Source organism: Cygnus atratus, chromosome 4, assembly GCF_013377495.2.
Source record: "Cygnus atratus isolate AKBS03 ecotype Queensland, Australia chromosome 4, CAtr_DNAZoo_HiC_assembly, whole genome shotgun sequence".
Lineage (NCBI taxonomy): Eukaryota > Metazoa > Chordata > Aves > Anseriformes > Anatidae > Cygnus > Cygnus atratus.
In genome coordinates this window covers 77,035,839-77,059,287 of record NC_066365.1, presented here as the reverse complement: position 1 = coordinate 77,059,287, position 23,449 = coordinate 77,035,839, and the positions used below count along the sequence as shown (strand labels likewise).

At 58.4% G+C, this 23,449-nt stretch overlaps 1 protein-coding gene across 3 annotated transcripts in view; it reads left to right on the top strand.

Moving 5' to 3' along the window:
* Nucleotides 1-23,449, top strand: part of DYSF (dysferlin) — a 93,457-nt gene that overhangs the window by 18,976 nt on the left and 51,032 nt on the right. For 2 of the 3 annotated variants that reach the window (XM_050710431.1, XM_035547302.2), the window contains exons 22-39: nucleotides 1,310-1,502; nucleotides 1,904-2,059; nucleotides 2,989-3,120; nucleotides 3,529-3,695; nucleotides 3,996-4,110; nucleotides 4,392-4,497; nucleotides 4,963-5,105; nucleotides 6,079-6,252; nucleotides 10,140-10,233; nucleotides 10,442-10,519; nucleotides 13,308-13,489; nucleotides 14,573-14,713; nucleotides 15,946-15,975; nucleotides 16,549-16,575; nucleotides 20,428-20,529; nucleotides 21,085-21,246; nucleotides 21,413-21,578; nucleotides 21,896-21,969. In XM_050710431.1, coding sequence (XP_050566388.1) covers nucleotides 1,310-1,502; nucleotides 1,904-2,059; nucleotides 2,989-3,120; nucleotides 3,529-3,695; nucleotides 3,996-4,110; nucleotides 4,392-4,497; nucleotides 4,963-5,105; nucleotides 6,079-6,252; nucleotides 10,140-10,233; nucleotides 10,442-10,519; nucleotides 13,308-13,489; nucleotides 14,573-14,713; nucleotides 15,946-15,975; nucleotides 16,549-16,575; nucleotides 20,428-20,529; nucleotides 21,085-21,246; nucleotides 21,413-21,578; nucleotides 21,896-21,969 — 2,242 coding nt within the window. Of the gene's footprint in view, nucleotides 1-1,309; nucleotides 1,503-1,903; nucleotides 2,060-2,988; nucleotides 3,121-3,528; nucleotides 3,696-3,995; nucleotides 4,111-4,391; nucleotides 4,498-4,962; nucleotides 5,106-6,078; nucleotides 6,253-10,139; nucleotides 10,234-10,441; nucleotides 10,520-13,307; nucleotides 13,490-14,572; nucleotides 14,714-15,945; nucleotides 15,996-16,548; nucleotides 16,576-20,427; nucleotides 20,530-21,084; nucleotides 21,247-21,412; nucleotides 21,579-21,895; nucleotides 21,970-23,449 lie in introns of all 3 variants that reach the window. The other variant, XM_050710433.1, reaches the window with a different exon arrangement.

Here is a 23,449-nt window from a genome sequence, read left to right as displayed (position 1 = left end):
CAGCTGGACCTCTGTGTGATGGCTGGGCTGGAAGTGGGGCAGTGGCAGGTTGGATGCGCTCAGCCGGGGCAGAGCTCATTCAAAAGGAATTCAGGCTGGATTTCGGAGTGATGGGACAACCCCTGCTGCTCCCCAATGCTTTCCCACTCTGCTGAGAGTGGGGCCCAGGTCTCTGGTGGAAGGGCCCAAGTGGGAGGCGCTGTCTCCACCTCCTGTTCCCAGCAGGAAAACAGCAAGGTGCCTCAGATCACCTTCCCAGGTCTGTTTTCCTGGCCTTTGGGTGAAGAGAAGGCAGAGTGCTCCTCTGGGCAGGAGAGGACTTGGCAGCGGCACCCAGGCGGACAGAGTTAGGGAACGACCAGTGGCAGCAAACCCCAGAACCTGAGGCACGGCATTGCAGCCCGGCCCTTGGTGCCGACGCTCTGACCTGGAGCTTCAGGGGCTGCTCCTGGCTCCTGGCCTGTTTCCACCACGGCGTTCATGTGCTGGCACGGCGATGGCCCCAGGGAGAGCGTTTGGCTCTTCCCTGGTGATTTGTGTCCCAAGGGGCATCAGTGCAGGACCCATCGCTGGGCATGAACTCGATGCTCCCATTTATTTATTTATCTTTAATCTACTTCATCGTGCTTTTACATTTCGCTTGGTCGAGTCCATTGCTTTCCATTTTCCCATGGGAGCACAATTTAAGTCCCTGGAACCTCTGTGTTTTGTTTTTTTTTTTTTTTAGGGCTTCAACGCACACCATCAGTGACCAGGCGGCTGCAGAGCACTCACGCTGCCCACCAGGCTTAACCCATTCTGCGGCTCCTTTTCACAGCTCTTTAACAAATTTCCTCCTTGCTTAGCTTTATAGTTTGTCTGTCTGAAATTGAATGCAACTGCAGTGGATGTATTTAGCTTGGGTTTATTTTATTTTCTCTGTCCCTGCACGTTGTGATTTTGCGGTGTGCGGGGCAGGCGAGCAGTGTCCCTCCTGGCACCGTGGGGAGCAGCTCCACTTCATCGCCCCATTTTACATGAAAACCCCTAAATGGCCCCAGCCTCCCGAAACCTGTATGCAGCAGCTTGAATCAATTTATATTAAAATGTCCATGTAGTGTGCAGGGCGATGTGTGCAGCTTGGCCAGGCTCCATGTGGCCCCTTCCAGCGACGTCCTTGCTCTTAGCATCACCGTGCTCCCCAAATGCATCTTCACGGCTTGTTCATTCTTTGTAAACGGCTGAAAAACAAGAAAAATAAAAAATAAAGAGAAGCCCCCAGCGAGGGTGAGGCTCCCAGGAGCTGCTGACGCCACGTCTCTGCCCACAGCCTGCCCCTGCCCGACGTGCTGGGGAAGCCGGCCAGCACCCACCTGGACCAGAACATGTACCGCTTCCGCAGCACCAACCTGGAGCAGATCGTGCAGGCGGCTCTGAAGCTCAAGCACGAGGACTCGGGCCTGCCCGCGGTGCTGGAGCAGGCGGAGGACTGGCTCTGCAGGCTGAAGGCCATGGCGGAGGAGGTAACGCGGTGACACTCGTGGTGATGGATGCGAGCGATGCTGCGGTGCTGCTCTGGTGGGGAGCCGAGGTGATGCCTGGGTCCCCGTGCAAGGATCATCCTCATGCACCCACCTCCCTTTTGTGCATTAGGAAGGTTTTGCAGACAGCTGTTGAGGCTTAGCCTGGCTCATGTCTGTGCAATGAAGCTTTGCCAAAAAATCCTCAGCCCAAGCTGCTGCAGGGGGCTGGGCTGGCTGCAGGCACGGGGACACGCGGGGATGCTCTGCTCGGCACCCAGGGCTCAGCTGGCGGTGGGGGGCCCGCATGCCATGTCCCCCCCACAGGGTTTTGGGCATCCCTGAGTCGGACACCTGTGCCTGTCCTTGTTCTGTGGTGCTCACCTGCCATCCATCCCTTGCAGCCGCAGAACAGCCTGCCCGACGTGGTGATCTGGATGCTGCAGGGCGACAAGCGCGTCGCCTACGCCCGCGTGCCAGCCCATGAGGTCCTCTTCTCCAAGAACATCCCCGGCTGCTGTGGCAAGAACTGCGGGAGGCTCCAGACCATATTCCTCAAGGTGCGTGGGCTTTTCATCTGTGGGCACGCGTGCCCTGATTATATTTATTTTTAAAACTCATTTTCCTAAAAACCGAGCAGGGAGATCTGTAAGGAGGAAAACGTGAGTCAGTGCAGTCTGATTGCAGAGCCTGGGGCTTGTCACCATCCCATGCGGGCTGCAAGGGCAAGGAGAAGCTCGGTGCCTTGCCCTGTCCTTGCCCGGTGGAGCCCCAGCCCCAGTGCAAAGACGGGCTTCAGTCTGCCCTGGCCATGGCACCCCAGCACCGGGTAGGGTTAAGCTCTGTCTTGGAGCTTAAGCGAAGATGGGTGCAGTTTGGCCCAGACAGTGCATTTTAAAAAATATTTTAATATTTAAATTTGTAGCGTTATTTAACGTTTTTCAAAATTCCTGACCCTCTGCCACCCCACGAAATTTAAGCTGTGGCCTCCTCTGCCAGGCGCTTACCGAGCTTCTCGCATCTCAAATGATATTTCTTTGGCCTTTTGCTGCCTGCCAGCTTGGGAGCAGACAATCAGTGCCGAACAAGCTCTGAAAAAATAAAGTGAAATAAAATAAACTGAACAAACCCCAAAACCCCAAGCCCAGCTGGCAGCGGGAGGCAAACCAAAATATATTGCTTTTTTCTGCACTTTAGCTCTGGATGGAAAACTAGCATCACTCGAGGGGAAAAAAAGTGACCGAGGGAGAGAGAAAGGGCAGTGAGACGTCACCCTGTTTGTTCTTTCTATTTTTGCTGGGCTCGGTGTCCTAGCCCTGTCCCCCCACGACGCAGCACCCTGACCCCACGCTGTGTTCGCAGGCTTCTGCTGCCCCAGCCAGGGCTGTGGGGGCTTTGTACCCCCAGCCCCACAGATGCTGGCCTCCCATCCAGTGTCCCCCCGTGGGCGTCCTGCACGGGAACGTTAACGCGGCTCTGTCTTGTGCAGTACCCCCAGGAGGAGGCAATGGGACCGAGGATCCCAGCGCAGATCCGGGTGCAGCTCTGGTTTGGGCTGTCCGTCGACGAGAAGGAGTTCAACCAGTACGCCGAGGGGAAGCTCTCCGTCTTTGCCGAAACTGTGAGCATCTCGGGGGGACTCTCCCAGCTCCGCAGCCTCAGGGGGTTCCCCTCTTGCAGGGGTCCAGCACAGCGGGGAGGGAGGAGGGCTGGGGGGGACACACGTCAGCCCCTTCTGACCTTGAAAAGAGCAAGCTGCTTCCACCAGCACCCAGCCTGAGCGATGGAGGGGTTGGAAAGGAGCCGTGAAGCCCTCCTGCCCCGGGCCAAAGCTTACTCCCCTCCATCTTCCTGCTGGGGGTGAAATCTAGGGGTGCCCGCAGCCCGGGGGTGGGCTGGGGTCTTCCCTGCAGGTCTGTCCTCAAGACGCAGGCGTTATTTGTTTGATTTCAAAGTCTTTCCTACCAGGGGTCTGCACTACCCGTCTCACCCTGCTAACACAGAAACCTCTCTGCTTCTGCCCCCTCAGTACGAGAACCAGACCAAGCTGGCGCTGGTGGGGAACTGGGGCACCACGGGCCTGACTTACCCCAAGTACTCGGATGTCACGGGCAAGATCAAACTGCCCAAGGACAGCTTTCGGCCCTCCACGGGCTGGACCTGGGCTGGTGACTGGTTCATCTGCCCGGAGAAAACGTAAGTGATGGTTTTCTGCGAAGCCACGGAGCTTGGGCGGGCTGTGCTGCTTCCTGGTCTCCCCAAAATGGGGCATAGTAAGGTGGTGGCATGGTCACCCAGAAGGGGGGAAGGAGGTTGGGGGTGTGAGGGCCACGGTGGCCCTGGTCCCATGCTGCCGGCTCACTGCGGTGCTGTGCAAGCCCTGGAGGGTCTGTGGAGGAGCCCTGGAGGTGGGACGTGGGCCCGATGCCACCGAGCTGGGTGCTCGTGGAGGGCAGGATGGGGGTGCCCTGACCGCTGCCGCTCCCTGGGGCGCAGGCTGCTGCACGAGGCGGACGCCGGGCACCTGAGCTTCGTGGAGGAGGTGTTTGAGAACCAGGTCCGGCTGCCCGGGGGGCAGTGGATCCACATGGCAGATGCCTACACCGACGTGGTAAGGACCGTGTGGGGCTGGTGGGCAGGGGCAGCGGCACTGAGTGCCACGGCCTCATAGCGGGTCCCCGGGCAGGGCTGCAGGTGCAATCCCCTGGGCTGACCCCATTTGTGCTCACCAAATGTCTCCTCTGGGGGCTGCCCTGCAGCCTGGCCTGGAGCGGGTACAGCCAAAAAGGCCAAGGGAAGCTGGCACGGGGCAAAGTCCCAGGCTGCAGGGTCAGCGCGACCCTGGGGTTTTTTTTGGGACTGTTTGGTTGGGATCCCCGTTGTGTCCCACAGAATGGGGAGAAGGTCCTGCACAAGGATGAGATCGAGTGTCCTCCGGGCTGGAAATGGGAAGACGTGGAGTGGGACACCGACCTCAACAGAGCCGTGGATGAGAAAGGTACAAGAAAGCAGGTTTGGGTGTCTGCAGTTTTCATGCCCTTGCTCTGTCTGTTGTGGTGTTCCCTTCCACGGTCCCATCAGGTACCAGGGCTGGGGACTCACTGCTGGGGAAAGGCCAGGCTGTTCTTCACGGGGGGCTTTTGGGGCTGCTGGCTAGAGCGAGCTGGAAGGCACCAGGCCGGAGAGCAGCCACGGTGCTCACAGCGCTGGAGTTGAGGAAGGAAGGACAGAGGGGAGCATCCCCGAGCCGTGGCTGGGCCAGGGGCTGGTGGGACCCCATAAGCCCATCCCCTGGGCACCAGCACGAGCAGGTTGCTGATTGCACGGCCCAACAAAGGGGAAAACCACGTTGTGTCTGGACAAAGGCTTGCTGTTAAATTTGCTCCAACTCAGACGGGTGTGAAGAGAGGTGGGAGGCCGGCGGGGGGGGTCTCTTCACCCGCGTGTCCCCTTTGTCCCCAAGGCTGGGAGTACGGCATCACCATCCCCCCGGACCGCAAGCCCAAGGCCTGGGTGCCGGCCGAGAAGATGTACCACACCAACAGGCGGCGGCGCTGGGTGCGGCTCCGCCGGCGGGACCTCGCGCAGATGGAGGCCATGAGGAAGGTAGGCCGGGGCCGGGGAGAAGGGGGTGGGAGCAGCTCATGGCCACATCCCCGTCCCCCCGTGTACATGCTTAGAGCCTTGTGGTGCTTTGGAGCCTGGCGGCCCCATGCTGGAGCAGGCAGCAGCCTCTGTGGCTTGCCCCTGGGGGTCAACATCTCCCAGGGGTGGAGGCCTCTCCGTGGGGTGGGACGGGGACCTCCAGTGCCATGAAGCCGCTCGGGGCAGAGCTGTGCTTGCAACCAGGGCTGGCACAGGTCCCAGTCCGCCCCGGTCCCAGTCCTGCTTCCCTCTAGGTGGTGCAGTTGGACTGCGGATGCCACCGCAGCGCTGCCGCTGTTCCCTCCCCGCAGTGAGGTCCTCAGAATATTTCCCCCCGTTTTCTCTTTCTCTGGACAGCTTTGGATAGAAAGCTTGGGGGGCTCCTGTCACCCCATTAGCCAAAGGGATGCAAATGTCCCGGGGAGGTGACACAGATCTGGGGAGAAAAAAGCTTTTGTGTCCTTGTGACTGATGCCCTGGAGAGGAGGTCCCATGGCAGAGCCGTGGTGGCCGCAGCAGGGGTCAGAGGTGGTGGCACGGTGGGGGACAGGCTGGTATTAAGGAGGCCGTGGTGCTGCCCAGGGCTAGGCAGGATGCGGCCCTGTCCTTGCTTTGCTTGGGCAGCCCCCAGCCCAGCGAGGACCTTCTCCAGGTGGGATTCACCCAGTGGAGGGCCCTGAGCTCCTGGCAGGGACCTGGGCATAGCACAGGATGGGGACCCTGCGGCAGACGGCAGCTGGAGGAGGCTGAGCTCTGGGCTTGGGTGTGCACAACCCTGACCCCGCAGAGCTCAGGACGGCCTCACACACGTGGGCATCGCCCGTCGGCCGGGCTGGGGTCCTGCTGTCACCTGCAGAGGGCCCTGGGGGCGGTGGGACCGAGCCACCCCACCCCAGCCATCAGTGCTGAGCGCCCACGGGGTCCTGTCCGGCAGCACAAGCAGGAGGAGCTGGACGGAGAGGGCTGGGAATACGCCTCGCTCTTCGGCTGGCGCTTCCACATGAAGCCCCGCCGCACCGACGCCTTCCGCCGCCGCCGCTGGAGGCGCAGGATGGAGCCCCTGGAGCGCACCGGTGCCGCCGCCGTCTTCGCCTTGGAGGGGGCTCTGGTAGGTACCTGCCCGCACCGGCTGCTGTTTGTTTAGCTCATATTCTGGCTTTCCTCATGCTCGGGATTTCATAATCCTTTGGCTTTTCCAATAGCTGAATGAAAACCAACCTCGGCAGCACAAAGCCCCTATTATTGGGCTTTTTTTTTCTTTCTTTTTTTCTTTTCCCCTTTTGGCTCTTTTTTTTCCTTTGTCCGCTCCGTGCTGTCCTGCCCCCTGACCAAGGGCTGAGCCGCGACCTGTCCGGGACGAGCTGCTCCGGGGCATTCTCTTGCATCGGAGCTTGGCGTACATCAGCCATGTGCTCACGTTGGCCCCGTGCGGGGGGTCTCAGCTGCCACCCACCCCCGTGGGGACCAGCAGGACAGCTGATTTCATCCTCAGGCCCATCCATCCCATTTTTGGCCAGACAAACCTCCTTCTGCATCAACTCCACCCTTTGCATGGGCACTCACGTGGACTCTGGCTGGAAGACCCCATAACGTTTTAACCCCCCCAGCTGTGTTTATCCCACCCAGTGCTATGGGATGGGGGTGTCACTGGGCAGTGTCTGCCCCTCGCAGAGGGGCTGCTGGGGGACGCTCACCAGGCTGTGCCTGGCTGTGCCACTGCAGCGCGCCCGTGGCTCAATTTGGGGGTGTCCAGGTGGGGGACATCTGATGGGGCTGTCTTGGGGCTGCTCCTATAGAGCGTCGTGGCCTTAACACAGACATCCAGTCCTCCTACGCTAATGCCTGAAGTGTAAATTTTCCCCACTTGAATCTCAGCAAAACGCAAGGAAAACCCTCAGCGGTGTCACCAGCGCCAGCAGGGTCCCAGGATTTTGCAGATTTGTGCCTTCCCGGCTCCTCTCTCACACCTGCACGACCGGCATATGTCACAGGGTGCTCCGACCCACAGTAGTTCCTGATTTTGCACGGCAGGGATGAGGGTGCTGGGCCAAAGGGGTGCCGAGGATGGGGAACATGTGGGGGCACTGAGGTCTGGGAAGGGTCAGTGCTGTTTTTTCTCTGTTTTCGGTGCTTTTTTAAGTGCAGGCAGCAGGAGGCAGCTTCCATCGGCTGAGGCGTGCAGGGTCCAAGGCTCGAAGCCCTTCTGCTGCCTCCTGATCCGAGCGTGCTGAAGCAGAGCAGGGATTTTGTCAGGAGAGGGAGCCCGGAGCCTCCCCGAGCTCAGATTTTACCCAGGCTGGGGACCGGGGCTGCCGCCGGTTCCTGGAGCCTCCCGCAGCCCCTCCTGCCTGCTTGCTTCTGTTTTCTGCCACCGTCTCGCCCACGTACCCGTGCCCTTCTGCGGTCGTGGCTGGGTTTGCCCGTACGTGGTGCAGGGAAACCAAAGCAGAGGGAGGATTAAAGTGCAAAGTCAGGCAGAACACAGCAGCACCCAATTCCCTGAGCTATTCGTGAGGATTGTTTTCCAACAGGACCCAGAAGGAATGGGTCTTGGATGCAGGAATGTGCCTGGTACTTGGGGTTTCAGCAGGGAGTCTCAGCCTGCGGGGCTGAGAAGTCCTTGTCTGTGATATTGAGGCCCCGAGAGCTGGGGGTCAGCAGGACCGGGGTGGGAGCACCCCCCAGGGCAGCACCAGCCTGAGCCACGTTTGCCCAGAGCAGCGAGCAGAGGGGGAAGCACCGTGCTCAGAGGTTTCCGAGTGCCTTTTGGTGCTACCAGGGTCTCCTTTGGGGCTCTGAACTCGTGCTAATGTGAGCATCTGTGCCCTGTCTGCATCTCTGCTGCCTTTGCTTTTCCCTTCTGCATGCACATGTGCACGATTCCTCTCGCACACTCACGCTCTCCGCAAGGATGTGCTCACCCTATTTTCGCTCAGAGGATTTCATTCCGCTGCTCACACATGCTCTGTCCTTTCCCCAGTCCCCAGACCTGGGCGTGCCCACGGGGATGCCCACAAAGCATCTGGGGCTTTTGCTTCTCACGGTGGGTCTGAGCTGAAGAGCGGGGAGCTCGAGACCAAGCAGCTGGTGGTGCAGGAGGCTTTTAGCACCTGAGCTGCTGAGCCGGTGTAACATCACCGTTTGCAGCGCTGTGCTGTCATTTCCAGCTCATGTGCTCCTCTCCAGCCCGTCTTTCACCCGTGCACCCACCCCACAAAAGCCGAGCATCCTTCCTTTCCCCCAGGCTGGGTGTCTTGGCCCCCACCTCTGCCATATCAGCCTGCTCCCTGCTTCCCTCTCGGGGATGATGTGTCCCAGCTTTTCTGGGACCTGCCGCGTAGCAGCTGGCTCGTCGCTGATGGTTACTGAAGGAGACGGACCGCAGCCACGGCGTCTGCCCTGGCTACGATTTCCCGGGAAGCCCCGAGCTGAGCTCTGCGGCTCGGGGCCGCCTCCGGTTTTGGATGGAAATCCCAGAGGCTGTCCCCCGGAGCTGCGAGCAGCCCTCCCACCCCGCAAACCTCGTTTCCTCCGATCCTCCTCTGAGCGTCAGCTGAGGGAAGCCTTTGGCTGGAGGAGAGCTTTGGGGTTGCCATACCAGCCTGGAAAATCTTGCCTGTCTCCGCCGGCTTGCGCGTTTGCCCTGGCTTCGGCCCTGCACCAGGCGCAACCGAGCCCACGTGGCTGCTGCCTGGGCAGGGGGCAATGAGTTAAACCTGGGGGGACAGCGGGGTGCACAGTCCTGCTGGGGTGTGGTGACAGCAGGGTCCCAGTGCTGAAGCCTTGTGTTGGCTGCTCGCACCTTGCACCGCATTTGGAAGCCTGGCAGGGATGGGAGGAAGGGGGGGGAAGTCTTGAAGGTGCTGCGTCCCGTGTGAAGACCCCAAACGATAGCCATGAGCCAGGTCTTTTTGCAGCTCGCCCTCTCCAAGGCGTGCTTTGGAGCCTGGAGCTGCCCAGTCTCTGCTCGCAAGCCCCTTGCCGACGGTGAACTGGGGAGGCTTTACATCAGCTTCGGGAAATTTGGGTTAACCCGGTGGTCAAAGGGTGCTCCACGGTGGTTTAGGGTGGTGGGAACCCCCTTTTGCCCTGCTGCATGGATCTGGAGCATTTTGGAAAGGCAAAAAGGGCTCTGCGGACCACCGAAGCTCCTGACCTGTTTTTGGGACTGGGTGGCTCTGGGATCCAGAAACTCCATCCCGGACCTGCTTTTATTTTTCCTTTCCTTCCCTTCTCTTTTTTTTTTTAAACACCCCTCCCCTCTCTCCCTAGCATCTGATAATTGAAAATACTCAAAGATCAGCTTTACGCTGGCTGGAAAGCCATCTTTATGCTCCTTTTCCTGCAACTAACTATTTCAAGTCGAACGTGGCAACCAAGAGGTGCCAAACGGCCGGCGCACACGCGTGAAAACAAGAAGAGGAAAGAGCGTTGGCCAAGGTCGGCTGAGGCTCCTTCCAAGCAACGGCCGGGGCATTTCTCTGCCCTCGACACCAGCTGTATCGCTGTTAGCTGAGTTTATACTCCGTTAATTTTGCTCACAAGGGGACTTAGTGAAATTGCTGTAGCTGCTGCCCCAAGAAGAAGAGTGCTGTGCCTTACGGAGGGGCTTTGCTGAAATACCGGGGGGTGTTAGGGGAGCTGGGACCCGTTGGCTGTGGGTTGGGGTCCCTCGGATGCTGGGTGGGGAGGAGGAGGAGGAGGAGGAAGAGGAGGAGGAGGAGGAAGCAAGGCAGGGGAAGGACTGATGCACACAAGCCCGAGGCCATCTGACTTGGTGGCTCTGGGGCTTTGTTGAACCATCCCATTAACTCCCAGCATGGCACGGCTCAGGATCTGGGGGGCAGGAGAGCCCCAGGGTCACCCCATGGGTGCTGGGAGGTGAATGTCCCCAGGAGCCCGAAGTCCCCTCGGACACCCCTGTGGACAAGCCGTGGGGCATCGCACCCCGCGGGGGTCCCAGTACAACCAGTCTCCCATTGCTTTCTCTTGCAGGGGGGAGTGACGGACGACAAGAGCGATGATGGCAAATCTGTCTCCACCCTCAGTTTCGGTGTCAACAGACCCACCATTTCCTGCATTTTTGACTGTGAGTCCCCAAGGGGAGGGCAAAATTTTCAGGAGCTGCAGTGTGGGGGCTCTGCTGCGGGCACCCCATGGCCGGGCATCGCCCCAAATCTCCTCCAGTGCCGGCGGGTGGGGACGGGGCTGGGCACGGCTCCTTCCTGGGAACATGGGCACGGACTCGTGGTGCTGCCCGGGCTCTCCCCTCACCCGTTTCCCGTTCCCCATGGCAGATGGGAACAGATACCACCTGCGCTGCTACATGTACCAGGCTCGGGACCTGATCGCCATGGACAAGGACAGCTTTTCAGGTAAGCCCAGCTGCGATTAGTGCTCTGATGAACGCCAGTAGGGTCGCCGAAGCAAATTTCTGGAGCTTCGGGGTGTTTATGGGGGTGTTTGGCAGCCGTGCACCAAAGGCACGAGGCTTTCCCAAAGAGACCAGCCCTGTAGCTCGAGTCCCAACAGCAAGAAGTCGGAGATCCAAGGCCTGTTATGTGAGAGCCCAGCCAGAAACCACAGTTGCCCAGGTCAGCTGTGAGTCAGAGCTGTTTGCTTTGCTAATGGCCCCTTCTCCTGACCCGAGGTGATGGTGGCACGGAAAGCTGGTGGCAAGGCTGGGTAGCAGACGGCTCGGGGCACGACAAACACAAACAGAGCAAGGGCAGGGATGTTTACCGTGGCCCAGCGCCTCGAGCCAGCCTCCTGTGCGAGCTGTGGGAACGCAGAGAGGACGGAGGGCTTGGGGCTGAGACGGTGGAGCACGGGGCAGAAACCTCCCTGCGACGCACGTGGAAAAATTCAACAGGGTGCAAAGGTGCAGCGAGCACCTGGGAGCAGACAGGCAGGGCTGGCAGTGGGGGTTTTGGGGTTTGTGGAGGGGGTTTGTCGTGGGGTTTGGGGAAGGGATGGAGGCTGCCTGGGTTTTGTTCCCAGTTCTGCAAAGGGAACCGTGGTCAGCGGTGGGAGCTCGTCCCTGGCAGGGCAAGGCATGCAGGAAGCCTCATCTCCTCCTCTGAAGGACTCGTCCCTGCTTCTGCTGCTCTGGTGGAACCAGGGAGATTGGGGGGGGGGCGGATTTCTCCTCCAAGCTGAGAGCAAGGGGCTCATGATTTTGGGCTTGCTGTGAACCAAGGAGTTCTGCTGAAGGAGAGAGACCCCATTTGTTAGGAAAGAAAAAGTTCTTTGAAAATCTGGTTGGAAAAGAGAATACCTGACAGTGGCAGATGGGGGGGGGGGTATTTCAGAAAATGGAATGAAATAGGAAATGAAGTTAAAGTCAGGTGCGTCGTGCTGGAGGTCGATGGGTGTGGGTTGTTTGGGTGCCGAGGCTGCGGGCCTGCAGGTTGCTTGGTTTTAGGAGCATTTTGTTTGCAGCAGGGACAGAAGTGTGGCTGTGGAGGGGGGGACACGCTGGGGACTGTCCTTTGGAGCTCGAGCTGGGTGGGGACTGGCCCTGCAGCCGGGCGGCCCCACATCCTCGTCCCCACAGCTCTTTGGTGCTTGTGACTGAAGCTGTCTTTGTGCACGGCCGTTAGTGCTTCGCGGTGTCATTTTGAGGTGGAAAAACAGCAAAGTGGGGATGTTGGTATTTATCCCTGAATCAGAGCCGGGGCTGGGGCGATGCAAAAAGTCCCGAGTGCTGCGTGGTGGGGCTGCGTCTGGGACGTGAGCACCCCTCAGCGCCCCCGCAGCACCCACACCCTCTGCAGCGATGCCCGCGGCCGGGCGCATCCTGCATCCCCCCGAGGCCCTCGCTGTGGTCACCCCGCTGCGGGGATTCGCAAAGGGGCCGGGTGTGGGATTCCTTCTGGGGCTGACACGGAGGTGATGGACCTTGGGTGGCGTGCAGGGACAGTCCCCAGAAGTGGTGACCCACCGCGGGGACGTCCCCGTGCCAGGCAGCAGGACCGCAGTCCCGGGGGGGCTCGGGCTCCCCCCGCTATTTGGAAGCAGAGGGGTGCGATGTAGGGGCACAAATACCCCGGAGAGGTGCAGGGCACCCAAACAATCACCCAGTGTCTGCGCCCACCGAGGTCCCGTCTCCACAATGGGGTTGTTGTTCGAAACGGTGGGGACCGAGGTGATCTCATGGCCCCGATCGCGGAGCGGGGAGGGAGTCCCTTCCCTCGGAAAAACCCAGCCAAGGACAACATGAGTAACAACATGCCACAATGTGGAATTGTGATCTCTGCTGCCTTAACAAAGCATAAAGGAGTTCATTAAGGGGGCTTTACACAGTTATAAAAATAAACCTTCTGTGCACACGAGGGTCTAAACAAAGGGGCTTTATGGAGGCCTCCTTTAAAAAGAAGAAGAGGGGAAAAAAAGAGCAAAAAAGCAAATCCAAACCCATGGTTTTTTTGTTTATTGTAACGCATTCTGCTTTCCTCTTACTGGAAAAAAGCGCGTAAGTGGAAAAGGTTCTTCCCAGCGTGAATAGTGCTCTCTCCAGCCGGCCACCTCGCAAACAGCCCGGCTCATTAAACACGTCTGCTGCGGTCCGGACGCCAAGAAGGAAAATACATCCCCCCGGCCCCCCCCCCAGCCTCTGGCGGAGGGAGGGAGGTGGGGGATGCCTCCCTGCCCCGCCAGAGCCCGCTGTGGGGTGTTCGGGGCCGACCCGCATGCCCAGGGCACGCAGGGGCCGGTGTTCTCCAGTGTCAGCTCCCCGTGCTCTGCGTGGGGGGCACGAGAGCTCCTGTGGGGCTGGGGTCCCCTCCTGGGACTGGGGGTTTGTGCGGTGCCGAGCGTTCATGGGGTGTGCCGTGCTCCTGGCCACCAGCAGCTCTCCTGGGACTGGCTTTGGGGTGACCTGGGTGAGACCCCAGAGCGATGGTTCCTCACGTCGTTTTGGATCCTTGCCAGGTGACACCTAGCTTGGGAAGTGCCTCAGCTGAGGGTAACTGGTGTATAGGGGTAAGAGGTGGAGTTGCCTGGGACACGATGGGAATGTCGTTGCTGTTCCCAAAAGACCCACGGCTCTCTCAGCTTGTTTGCGGTCTTCCCTGCACAGCTGCAGGTGCTTGTACGACGTGAATTCTCCTCCGACTGGTAGCTGTGATTCAGCCTTCACCTCTTGCCCACCGTCCCTTGCAGATCCGTATGCCATTGTTTCCTTCCTCCACCAAAGCCAGAAGACGGTGGTGATCAAGAACACCCTGAACCCCACCTGGGACCAGACGCTCATCTTCTATGAGATAGAGATCTTCGGGGACCCCCAGAAGGTGTCCGACTCCCCTCCCAACATCGTGGTGGAAATATATGACCATGACACCTATGTAAGTGTACTGGCATGAGCTGGGCCTTCGTGGTATGAGTGTGCTGAGGTAAATGGGAGAAACGCACAGCACCATTCCTGCCTTGTGGAGTGCAAAGCTGTAGCATCTCTGGGTAGCTCGGACACCGGCCTGGACACTCAGATGATAAAAATCCAGCAAGTGGATTTTAGGGTGCTGCTGATGTCCGTGGTGCCCTGCTCCAGTTACCAAGGCTGTATCGATGTTGCCGAGTGTCTCAGTTAGCCATAGTTACTTGTGCAAAGAACTTGGGACAGGATTTAAAGCAGTCGTGGGAGTAGGGGGACTGTGCACTGTTGTTTGCCCAGCTGCCCACAGTATCCAAAGTGCCTTGCAGTGATGGCAGTTTGGGTGGGGAGATAACCCTGAATCCTCCCCAGACAAACTGGACTGTAGCCTGCCACAAGGGCAGGAGGGCTTTCAGACCACCTGTAAGAGCAGTGCATGAATGCACGGCACGCACAACACCTTGGGAACGTCTCGGTATGTCTCCCCCCTCCTCTCTTCCCTCCACGTGGGCTCTCGTGGTGGAGGTCGTGTCGTGCCCTGCCTATGGCAGAGAGGGCCCTGACCTCACTGCTGACCCCAAGGTCCTGCTTCAGTTCCTGTAGCTGCTGTGCTGGGACCTAAGTTATCACGCTCTCTGTCACTCCTGGGAAAGCTGGAAACTCCTCGGGGTGGCAGCGAGGGCAGCCGGAGGTCCAGCTGCAGATGGTGAATGGGCTCGTGAGGAGCTGCTGGTCCTGCTTCTGGGGCCAGCAGCTGGACTCGGTGATCAAGGGGGGTCCCTTCCAGCTCGGGATGCTCTGTCATTGTGTTCTGTGATTCTGTGTCATACTCCAAGCTCCTGTTCTGAAATTGTGCGATAGCAGAGGAATCTCACCTCCTGTTTAAGCCAAAATACGCAAAAAGAGTGCGTTTCTATCCCTAGTAGTAACAGGGAGGAGCTGGAAGACCTGGGTCTGCATGGGCATCCGAATCCTCTTTGGGTGGACGGGTTCCTCGTGGGTCAGACGCCGTGGCAGGTATCTGAGGGGGGCTCCCCGTCCCTCTGCTGCCTTCCAGGGCGCGGACGAGTTCATGGGGCGCTGCGTGTGCAAGCCCAGCCTGCAGCGCTCGCCGCGGCTCTCCTGGCACCCGATCAGCAAGGGCAGCAGGAGCGTCGGGGAGCTGCTGGCGTCCTTCGAGCTGATTCAGAGGGAGAAGGTGAGCGCCCCGTCCTCTGACTGCAACGCTGGCTTCTTCCCTCTGTGTCTCAGCACTTTCCCAGCCTTTGCTCGGCACTGTTATCCCCGCTGGGCTCAATGCCTCTCCGGGTGCCCCTCCGCAGCTTCCAGCCATGCGGTGGATTAGCAGAGCAGTGGGAAGAGGCTCGGTGCCGGGTCCAAGCCTTGGCTGCCGGGGTGCTGGTTTGGGAGGTGCTGCTTCCATCCAGCCAGCTTGGCCAGGCTCACTTAGCTCTGAGCCTTGGCACCTCTGCACCGCGGGAAGAGCCCAGAGCATCCAGCCCCAGATCGCTGCCCTTTGCTCAGAGCAGAGTTAATTTCCGGAGGGGATTTATGAGAGCTGCGGTGGGCGGTTACTGCTGCAGCAAGCTGCCCGGCTCTGCTGGCTGCTCGCGTAACGAGCCGCAGGGGACGCAGGCTGCACCGCAGAGCCAGCCCGGGCTGGAGAGGCTGCTCTTCGTGCCCCGTGCGCTCTCGTTCCCTTTCCACCCTCCCCATGCACGCACCACCCCCTCGCCTTTTTCATCCCTTGCTTTTCCACTGGCTGCAGCCCAGCTCTGCCTCCGTGCCAAGGGAAGTGGATGGAAGCCTACATCTGCCCCTCCTGCTTCCCCCTCCCGGCCCCCAGGTGCTAATTGGGAACGGGGTCCCGCAGCTCCCTCCTCTCTCCCCGCCATGTGGGGTCCCAGCGCTGCTCCTGCGGGGATGCTGTGCTGCCTGCACGCTGCTGCTGCCGGGGATGTGCTGGGTCTCAGCCCTGCTCCATGTGCCGGGGCTGCTGGGGGGACCAGGGCTGTGCCCATGCAGGGAGGCTGACATCGGCTGTGCACCACTTCTGGCTGCACGAAGCTGGGCAGGTTGGCAGCCACCCGTGGAATACGGGAGCTGATGTCCAGGGGAGGTGGCGAGGGGATGCTGTGTGCTGCCGGGGAGGTCTCTGCTGCCAGGACGGGGCCGAGTCATCTGCACGCTGCCTCTGCTGCCTCCTCACCCCGTGCAGAAGCTGCAGGGCTGGGTGGGAAAGACTTTGGTCCTGTGCAAGGACCTTGCTTGATGCCAGCCGAAGGCAGCCTGGTGGCTGCAAAGCTCTGCTCGTGCCTCCTTGCTGGAGGCAGAGCCCTGCCCTCTCGCCCAGGATTTAGGAGCCCAGCTCCAAAATGTTTCTCGTCGCCAGGAGTGCAAACGACAAGTGTGTGTTTTTCTTCTCCACAGCCGGCTGTCCATCACATCCCTGGCTTCGAGGTAATGCCTCCCTCCTGCTTGTAACTCCTCGGCCCTGCACCCTCGACTATCCCCTCCGGTCCCCTGCCCCAAAGAGCTGCTGGGTCTCAGCAGGGGATTGCAGTGGACCTTGCAGCCCTGGTCCTGCAGGCAGTTTGTCCATCCTGTCTTAGGCACCTGTCTTGAGATGGATGAATCCCCATGCGGGGGTGCTGATTTCCTTTAGCTGATGGCGGAGGGAGCTGGAGTGAGCGAGGTAGCTCGCTTTTGACCTCCAAGGCAGAGCGAGCATATCCCATTCCAGATATATGGAAGGATGTATTCCTGCCCTGAGAAAATTCAGCATTTCTATTGAGAAGGGCTGTGCTTCCCAGCACACCTCCTACCCAGAAGCCCAGCGAAGGCATTAACTGATGCTGGGCTTTCAAATGTTTTATGTCACCTGCACTGATTTCTTCTCAAACTGAGCCAGGGGAGGCAGAGACTTGGACAGCATCATTTTCCCATTTGGTTATCAGCTGCAGTCTAAAAGCCCTAGGATGGCTTATGGTTGGGAGTTGCTCTAACTCTGCTTTCCTTCTCTTCTCCAAACAGAATGAGCTCTCCTCCAGCCTGGATGAGGTGAGTCTGTAAGATTTTTTTTGTCTCCACATCTTGGACATTGTTGAAATTGTGCCTCCACGGGGCAGCCACTTCATTTCAGATGGGTCAAATCCATTGCATCAGGGTTTTAGAAATGAGTGGTCACCAGCAGGATGGGGCAGATGGCTCTGCCCTTACCTCAGGAAGGGCTCCTGAGGCAGGGCACGTCGGGTGGTATTTAATTAACCTTTGTGGGATGTGTGTGCATGAGGTCTGCTGATGTTCAACCTGGCCAAACAAAGCATGTGAAAGCCGAAATGCTGTGCTGACCTCTCACTGGACCTCAGCTGGAATCCCCCCTGAAAAGTTTGCAGCTTTTTGGGGAGGGATTCACCATGAATTGTGGCATGTGCTGGTGTGTTCCATGTGCTCTAAATTAAATACATACAAAGCTGTACACCCTGCAGAGCCCATCACTGGCTGAACTGAGCACTGCCAGGGTGGGCTGGCATCTTGGAAAGCCCAAGGCAGGGAGCTGAACGAGGGGCAAAGCTGTTTGAGTGCTGTGGTGGCCCTAGGAGCCAGGTAACCCCAAAGTCTGGGAGACAAGTGATGAGGAACCTGGGGCATGGAAAGAGCTTGGCCACCCTCCGTGAAGGATTGGATGGCATGAGCACATCTTTGCAAAATTAGTTTCTTCCACCCACAGTGGAAGTTTCTTCCGTGGTTTCTTCCATCAGCCGTTCCTGGTGGTGCGGGAGGGCTCGTCTTCATGCTCCATGTGTGCTGAGATGGCCGAGCTCGTGTAAACATAACCATCTCTCTGCTCTTTCTCCTCCATTTCTTGCCACTGCCATTTCTGGACTGGGCACTCCACAGCTCTGCACCCCCGCCTTGTTCTACGAGGGGCTCCTCCAATGGGTACCTTTTATGCTCGGACACTTGGCTCCCCTCTGTTCCTCTGCCCCTGTCCAGAAAGCAAATTCAGACGCAGCCTGGCCTCACCCCCCTGCCCTGCAGGAGCCCCTCCAAACCAGGTCCCTGAGGTTGCATCCCAAAGAGCAATGCCAGCCTGGAGGCTCCAGTTCCCTTAGCAGTAAATAAACCCCTGGGGGCAGCCAGGCTCATACACGCCTCAGATTCGGGTTCATGTTGTGTCTGGATGGCCAGGCTGGCACCAGACTTCCTTCTCCTGCCTTTCTGTTTGGTGGAAGTGGGAGCAGCCCTTTTAGGACATATCCCCTCCACGCACTGGGATTTAACTTCCCCTTGGATTGCATCACCCAGCTGCGTGCTCAAACAGGGAGAAGTTGCCAGTCATTGTTTCGGCTGGGCTGAGCTGCGTGGACTTTTGCTCACCTCTCTTCCACCGCTGTGTGAAAGGCAGGGTTGGACGAGGTGGCCTCCAGAGCTCCCTTCCACTCTGATTCCCCTGACTTGGCCCCACTCAAAAAAAAAATACAGCTTCCAGCTGACCCCACGGGCCTTTGCATGGGTGTCTTGTCCTTCCTGCTGTGGCTGGGTTGAGAGCTGTGTCTGGGAATTGCTTGTTCCCCACTATGACCCTGAATCCTCCAAGGTGCCTCCCTGTGTCCACTCGTCCCAAGGACTCGCTGCCCCTTTCTGTCCCAGCTGGTGAAACCTCTGATGCTCGTTCATCCAGCGGAGATCTGGGAGAAGCACAGCCCTAGCTGAAGGCGTTGCAGTGCTGGGAGCCAGACGGGTGCTGTTGCTGTCAAAGCTGCTGGTGGACCCAGCAGGACGGGGGCAAGCAGGAGCTCTTTCCCTAAGGGTTTCCCCTTTTCCCTTACGGATTTGCCAGAGGACAGAAAAATTGAAATAATCTTTAGTCCACCGGCTATAAGGAAACGCAACACGTGGCATTTGTGCCAGTGGAAATTTAGGAGCTCTCTTAGAGGGGATAAGTACTCCCTTTTGGGGAACAGACATCACATTTTGAGCCTTCCTCAGGGCTTGGAGGTGGGCTGGCTTCCCCAGCTGTGTCTCCGGTGAGCAGCTTAAATGCAACTTAAGCACAATTAAAGATAGAAACAACCGTTTTTCATCGAACGAGGACAGACTGAGGCTTGTCCTGCTTCAGCCCCTGCTTAGGCACCTTGAAGTGCTGTAAGTGCAGCGCATGACAAACGAATCTGGGGACAGCTCTTCAAGGGCCGTGCAGTCCATTCTGCTGCCCCAGGCCAGACCCAGTGCACACACAGTTCAGTTCAGCAGCCACCGGCAGCTGCCACTGCAAAGTAGAGCTTAACATCTAGTACATCCAACATGCCACTATGGAAAATCCCTTTGTAGCGTAGTCATCTGCATATGCACATAAACCCCAACCAGTCCCATACTTGAAATGCATACACCCACTTAATTTAATGCAATAATACTTCAGCCTGAAAAGAATGCCGGTCTCCTAAATTGGTTCCAACTGCCCTTGGTTGAAGGATGCATTTTTAGAGGTTTTGCTTTCATTCCTGCCTTCTCAGTGAGTCTGAATTCAAAGATCCAGGTCAAGAAGAACCCAAACCCTGGAAGGGCTCTGAGCCCATCCTCCATCAGCAGCCAGGGAAGTCTGGCTCCCTCCTTCCTGCCCTGTGAAAGCAAATTTTGAGTTCCTCGCCTGCTGTCCAGACTTGGTCTCACGGTGAAGGAATCCTCCTTCTGTCTGCACCTGAGCCCCGTCCTGGGGCCGGCATCGTTCTCTTATGGGATCAGTGTTAAAATAGTATGTTAAATCTTATCACAAAAATCCCCACAAAAACATACTTTTTAGTGCTGAATTGCGATTACTCCTGCCATTAGTATCCTGGGAGTACTTTATATCCAATCATTTTCAGTATTAAATCAGAAGTGCCCTATTGTAGGGACAGCTGGTGGGCAACAAGTGGGTGTTCTGCTGGATCTTTACATTTACCAAAGCAGATGGACTGTTACAGATTCTTAGGGTTAGTAATTAATTAGTTTAGTACCAGCCATGTAGCTCTTTAAACTGTGTTTTTTGTGAGTCGGTGGTATTCCTTTATTACTAATAAAACAAAATATATATTTTCTTAAATTCCATGGAATCCAACAGTACCGGTTGGATCAGGGCCTCACTGCGTTAGGATAAAAGACAGCCCTAGCTGAGGAAAGCTTGCACTTACCTCAAGAGAAGATACAAGGTGGGAACACAGATGCAGAAGAATAACATAAATTTATACATCACACACAACATAGCAATAAAAATCCGATGCTTTCAGGCAATCACTATTCCAGGCCTTGAATTAACAAGAGGTGGCAGAGGTGTTTTACCTTGAATGGTAACCTCTGATGGTTGGACTTCATGGTCACGAAGGTTTTTCCGAATCTAGACGATCTCTGATTGTATCGTGTGCCCCTTCCCGCGGCTGGGGGTGATGCCAGCCTGCGTCCCATCGTGCTGCCCCACCTCTGCCCGCTGGACCGTGGGCGCTGGCCGCAGCATCTCACTGCCCAGCGCACGGAGCTAACGCCACTAATTCTCCCCCTGCTGCTGCTTCATCCGCTCTCTTCATCCCTCCCCATAACTACCTCACTGCGGCCCTGGTCTGGGGTAGATGTGGTTTCATCTCCTCCTCCCCCAAAGGAGACTGTGCCTCGGCGTGGGGCAGGAGATGCCTCCCAGTTCCCTTGGGAAGGCTCAGGCATCGCTCTGAGCAAGAGGTGCTTGGTCTTTCCCGGGGTCAGATTAAAGGGAGAGAAATAGTTTGCAAGTACGTCCATTTCCCCCCGTCTGGGTGTCACGGACAGCGGGGAGGAGACGGCTTTAGCAGGGAGGAGGCTCTGGGGGATGTAGCGTAGGGAGGCGATGGGGCTGGTGCCCAGTCGTGTCCCCTCTGATGCTATCACCCTTCCACCCCGCAGTCTGCAGACTCCGACCTGCCATACCCGCCGCCCCAGCGGGAGCCCAACATCTACATGGTGCCCCAGGGGATCAAGCCAGTCCTGCAGCGCACGGCCATCGAGGTGAGTGGCAGGGAGTGCACGGGGGTGAGACCCAGAAATGGGAGCCGAGCAGACTTGGTGGGCACAGGGTCCAGCCAGCGCTGGGAGCTGGTTCTGCCCATCAGCTGTCAGCCACAAGTCTCCTCAAGCCATGATCTTGGCTCTGGGTTTGCTCTGCATGGAAAAAAACACAATTTCCTCCACTCCCGCTGCATGTACTTGCCTCAGTGGGCCAACGGGTTTCCATTTTGCCCTCTGGTCCCATCACCGAGCTGGCACCAGGTCTGACTTCCCACCGGGGAAGCTGAACCTCACCAAGCCCTGGCCCAGGCCCACACTTGCTCTTTAGGCCATTATCAGATGAGCAACGTGGACACAGGGCATGCTGTGCCCAGAGGGATGAATGCTCGCTGCATGGCCTGCCTTCTCCTCACAGCACCTGGCCCACGTGGGGGATTTGGCTCTCCCTCGCGGTGGGCCAACCTTTGGGTTTGACTCTCTTGCTGAGACGCTCAGGGCAGACCCAGAGGGAGCAGTTTGGCTCAGCCTTTTCTGCCCGTCCCCCTCACCCTGCAGATCCTGGCCTGGGGGCTGAGGAACCTCAAGAGCTACCAGCTGGCCAGCGTCACCTCGCCCAGCCTGCTGGTGGAGTGCGGCGGGCAGCTCGTGCAGTCCTGCGTCATCAAGAACGTCAAGAAGAACCCCAACTTCGACGTCTGCGTGCTCTTCATGGAGGTGGTGAGGACCTCGGCCCCACGCGGCCGGCATGGGGAAGGGACCTCCGGGGGCCTATAAAACAACCCTGGGCCGGAGCTGATTCTGCCCTGCTCAGCCTCGCTTCCCTTCAGGCAGGTGCGGGGTGGGCGCTCTGTGTATTTACGTGTGCCCCCCCCTCTGCCCGCAGCGTTTGCCCAGCGAGAGCCTGTACAGCCCCCCCATCATCATCAAAATCATCGACAACAGGCCGTTCGGCCGCAGGCCCGTGGTGGGGCAGTGCACCGTCCGCTCGCTGGAGGACTTCTACTGTGACCCCTACCACGAGGAGGCCGACGGGCCCCAGGAGCACGCAGGTACCCATGGCACTGAGCCCACCGCTGGCTGCCCCCCTCGCCCTTCCCCAGGAGGAGCTGTGGGTGGCTGTGTGCATGGCTTGTCGCTCAGTACAGCTGTAGGTCTGATGTAAAAGGCCCAGGAGGTGCTGAGGAGGAGTTTGGCTCTGGGGTCCGTTGGTGGGCTGTGGCCAAGCCCCGTGAACGTGAGCTTTGGGTGGTGCGAGGGCTCTGGGCATGGCTGAAGCTGCTCCTGGAGCTTGATCTGGAGGTGGTTTGGTTCTGGGGTCTGTAACAGCTGGATGTCCTGCTCATGCCTGTGCTTGCTCCGATTGCAGATGATGTGAGCCTCACGCCCAGGGATGACGTCCTCATTGACATTGATGACAAAGAGCCCCTTCTTCCTGCCCAGGTAGGTAAAAAGTTGCTACAGATTCTTACTTAACAAGTATTTCGATGTGGGGGAACTTGTCTGGGTGCAGGGCTGGGCAGATTGGTGCAAATGTGGGGTCATGTTTGGTCATAGCCTTCTTTTTGCATTTTCACCTGTTTTCACCTCCCTTTTCCCCCATGCTACAACAAACAGCCACAAGCTCATCCTTTTCCCGTATGTTTGATAAGAGGTGTCAGATTGATTTTCTGGGACAGCAGAAATGTGTCTGTGAGAGGCTCACCCCTTTGGCATCTCTTCCTCAACTGCGTGGTTTGGTTGAGGCTGGGAAAGGTTGGCACTCATCCCCGTAGTGCTCTGCTCTGCGGGATGCTGGAAATGGCCGTCAGTGCCCCAGGGAGCTGGCGGTCCTGCAGGGGCTTACACCGGCACTGGACCGGGTGACCTGGTGCGGGCAGGTGGGACGGTTTGCCCAGGGTCCCACCGGAGGGCTGTGACTCTGTCCATACCACGAGCACAGGGCCAGGTCGCCTTGCCCCAGTGCTGCTCGTTGTTTGCAGCTCCGGTTCCTCGGCAGAGGGCCGTGGCAGGGACTGGGGCCGCTGGCTATCCCCTGGTGGCAACTGCGCATGCTTTAGCCTAGTTGATGAAGGAGGAATGTGTTGCTGCTGTTGCAGGAAGAAAACTTGGGCATGCCGTGAGTCTGGGGGCTGCAGGACACGCACCTCCCTCTGCATGCAGCTGTGCCCTGCAGGCGGGCCAGGCGGGCAGTGCCCCTGGGGCTGCTATTGCTCCTTCCTAAAGCGTGGCTGGCAATGTCTGGCCACACTGGTGGCACTGGCCATGCTGGTGTTTCGCATTCCTGTAGGTGGGCAGCCAGCAGCTGCGCCCTCTTTGAGGCAGAGACGTGTCAGTGCAGACGTGTGCCTTGATGCACCGGGCTGTAGGCAAGCCGGGTTACTCAGAACAGCCAAAAGCATTGCCAGAGGCATTTGGTGGAGCTTCTCACCGTCTCCTATTCCCTTTGGTGTATTTAGCATGTTCTGGCATTTCAACCCCCTGTTTTTTAAGGGCTGTGGGTGCTGCAAGGTACCCTGGGCTAGAGAAGCCTGATGGGGAACTGGAGCCGCGCCTCCCTCCTCGCTGCATCCCTCCTGCCGGGCCATGCGTGCCGGCTGCGTGCCGTGCCAGCCCTCCCCGTGGCACAGCAGCATGCAGTACGTGCCGCAGCCTCTGCCCACTTCACCTTGGGCTAAGGAACACGAAGACTTTGGCCGGTGCTTGGCAAAAGCTGGGTGTGGGACCGGAGCCTGCTGCGGTCTGGCTGCAGCTGGCCCTCCTCTTCCTCACCCAGCCCAGGCTCCTCTGGGGGTGCCTCAGGAGCCGGTGGGGACCCGACAGAGCAGTCCAGAAACCCTGGCCCGAGCGCACAAGTGTCACTGAAAGGGGAAAGCAGCTCGAGAGAGAAAATACAGCTGACGGCCTAATTGGCTTTCCGTGT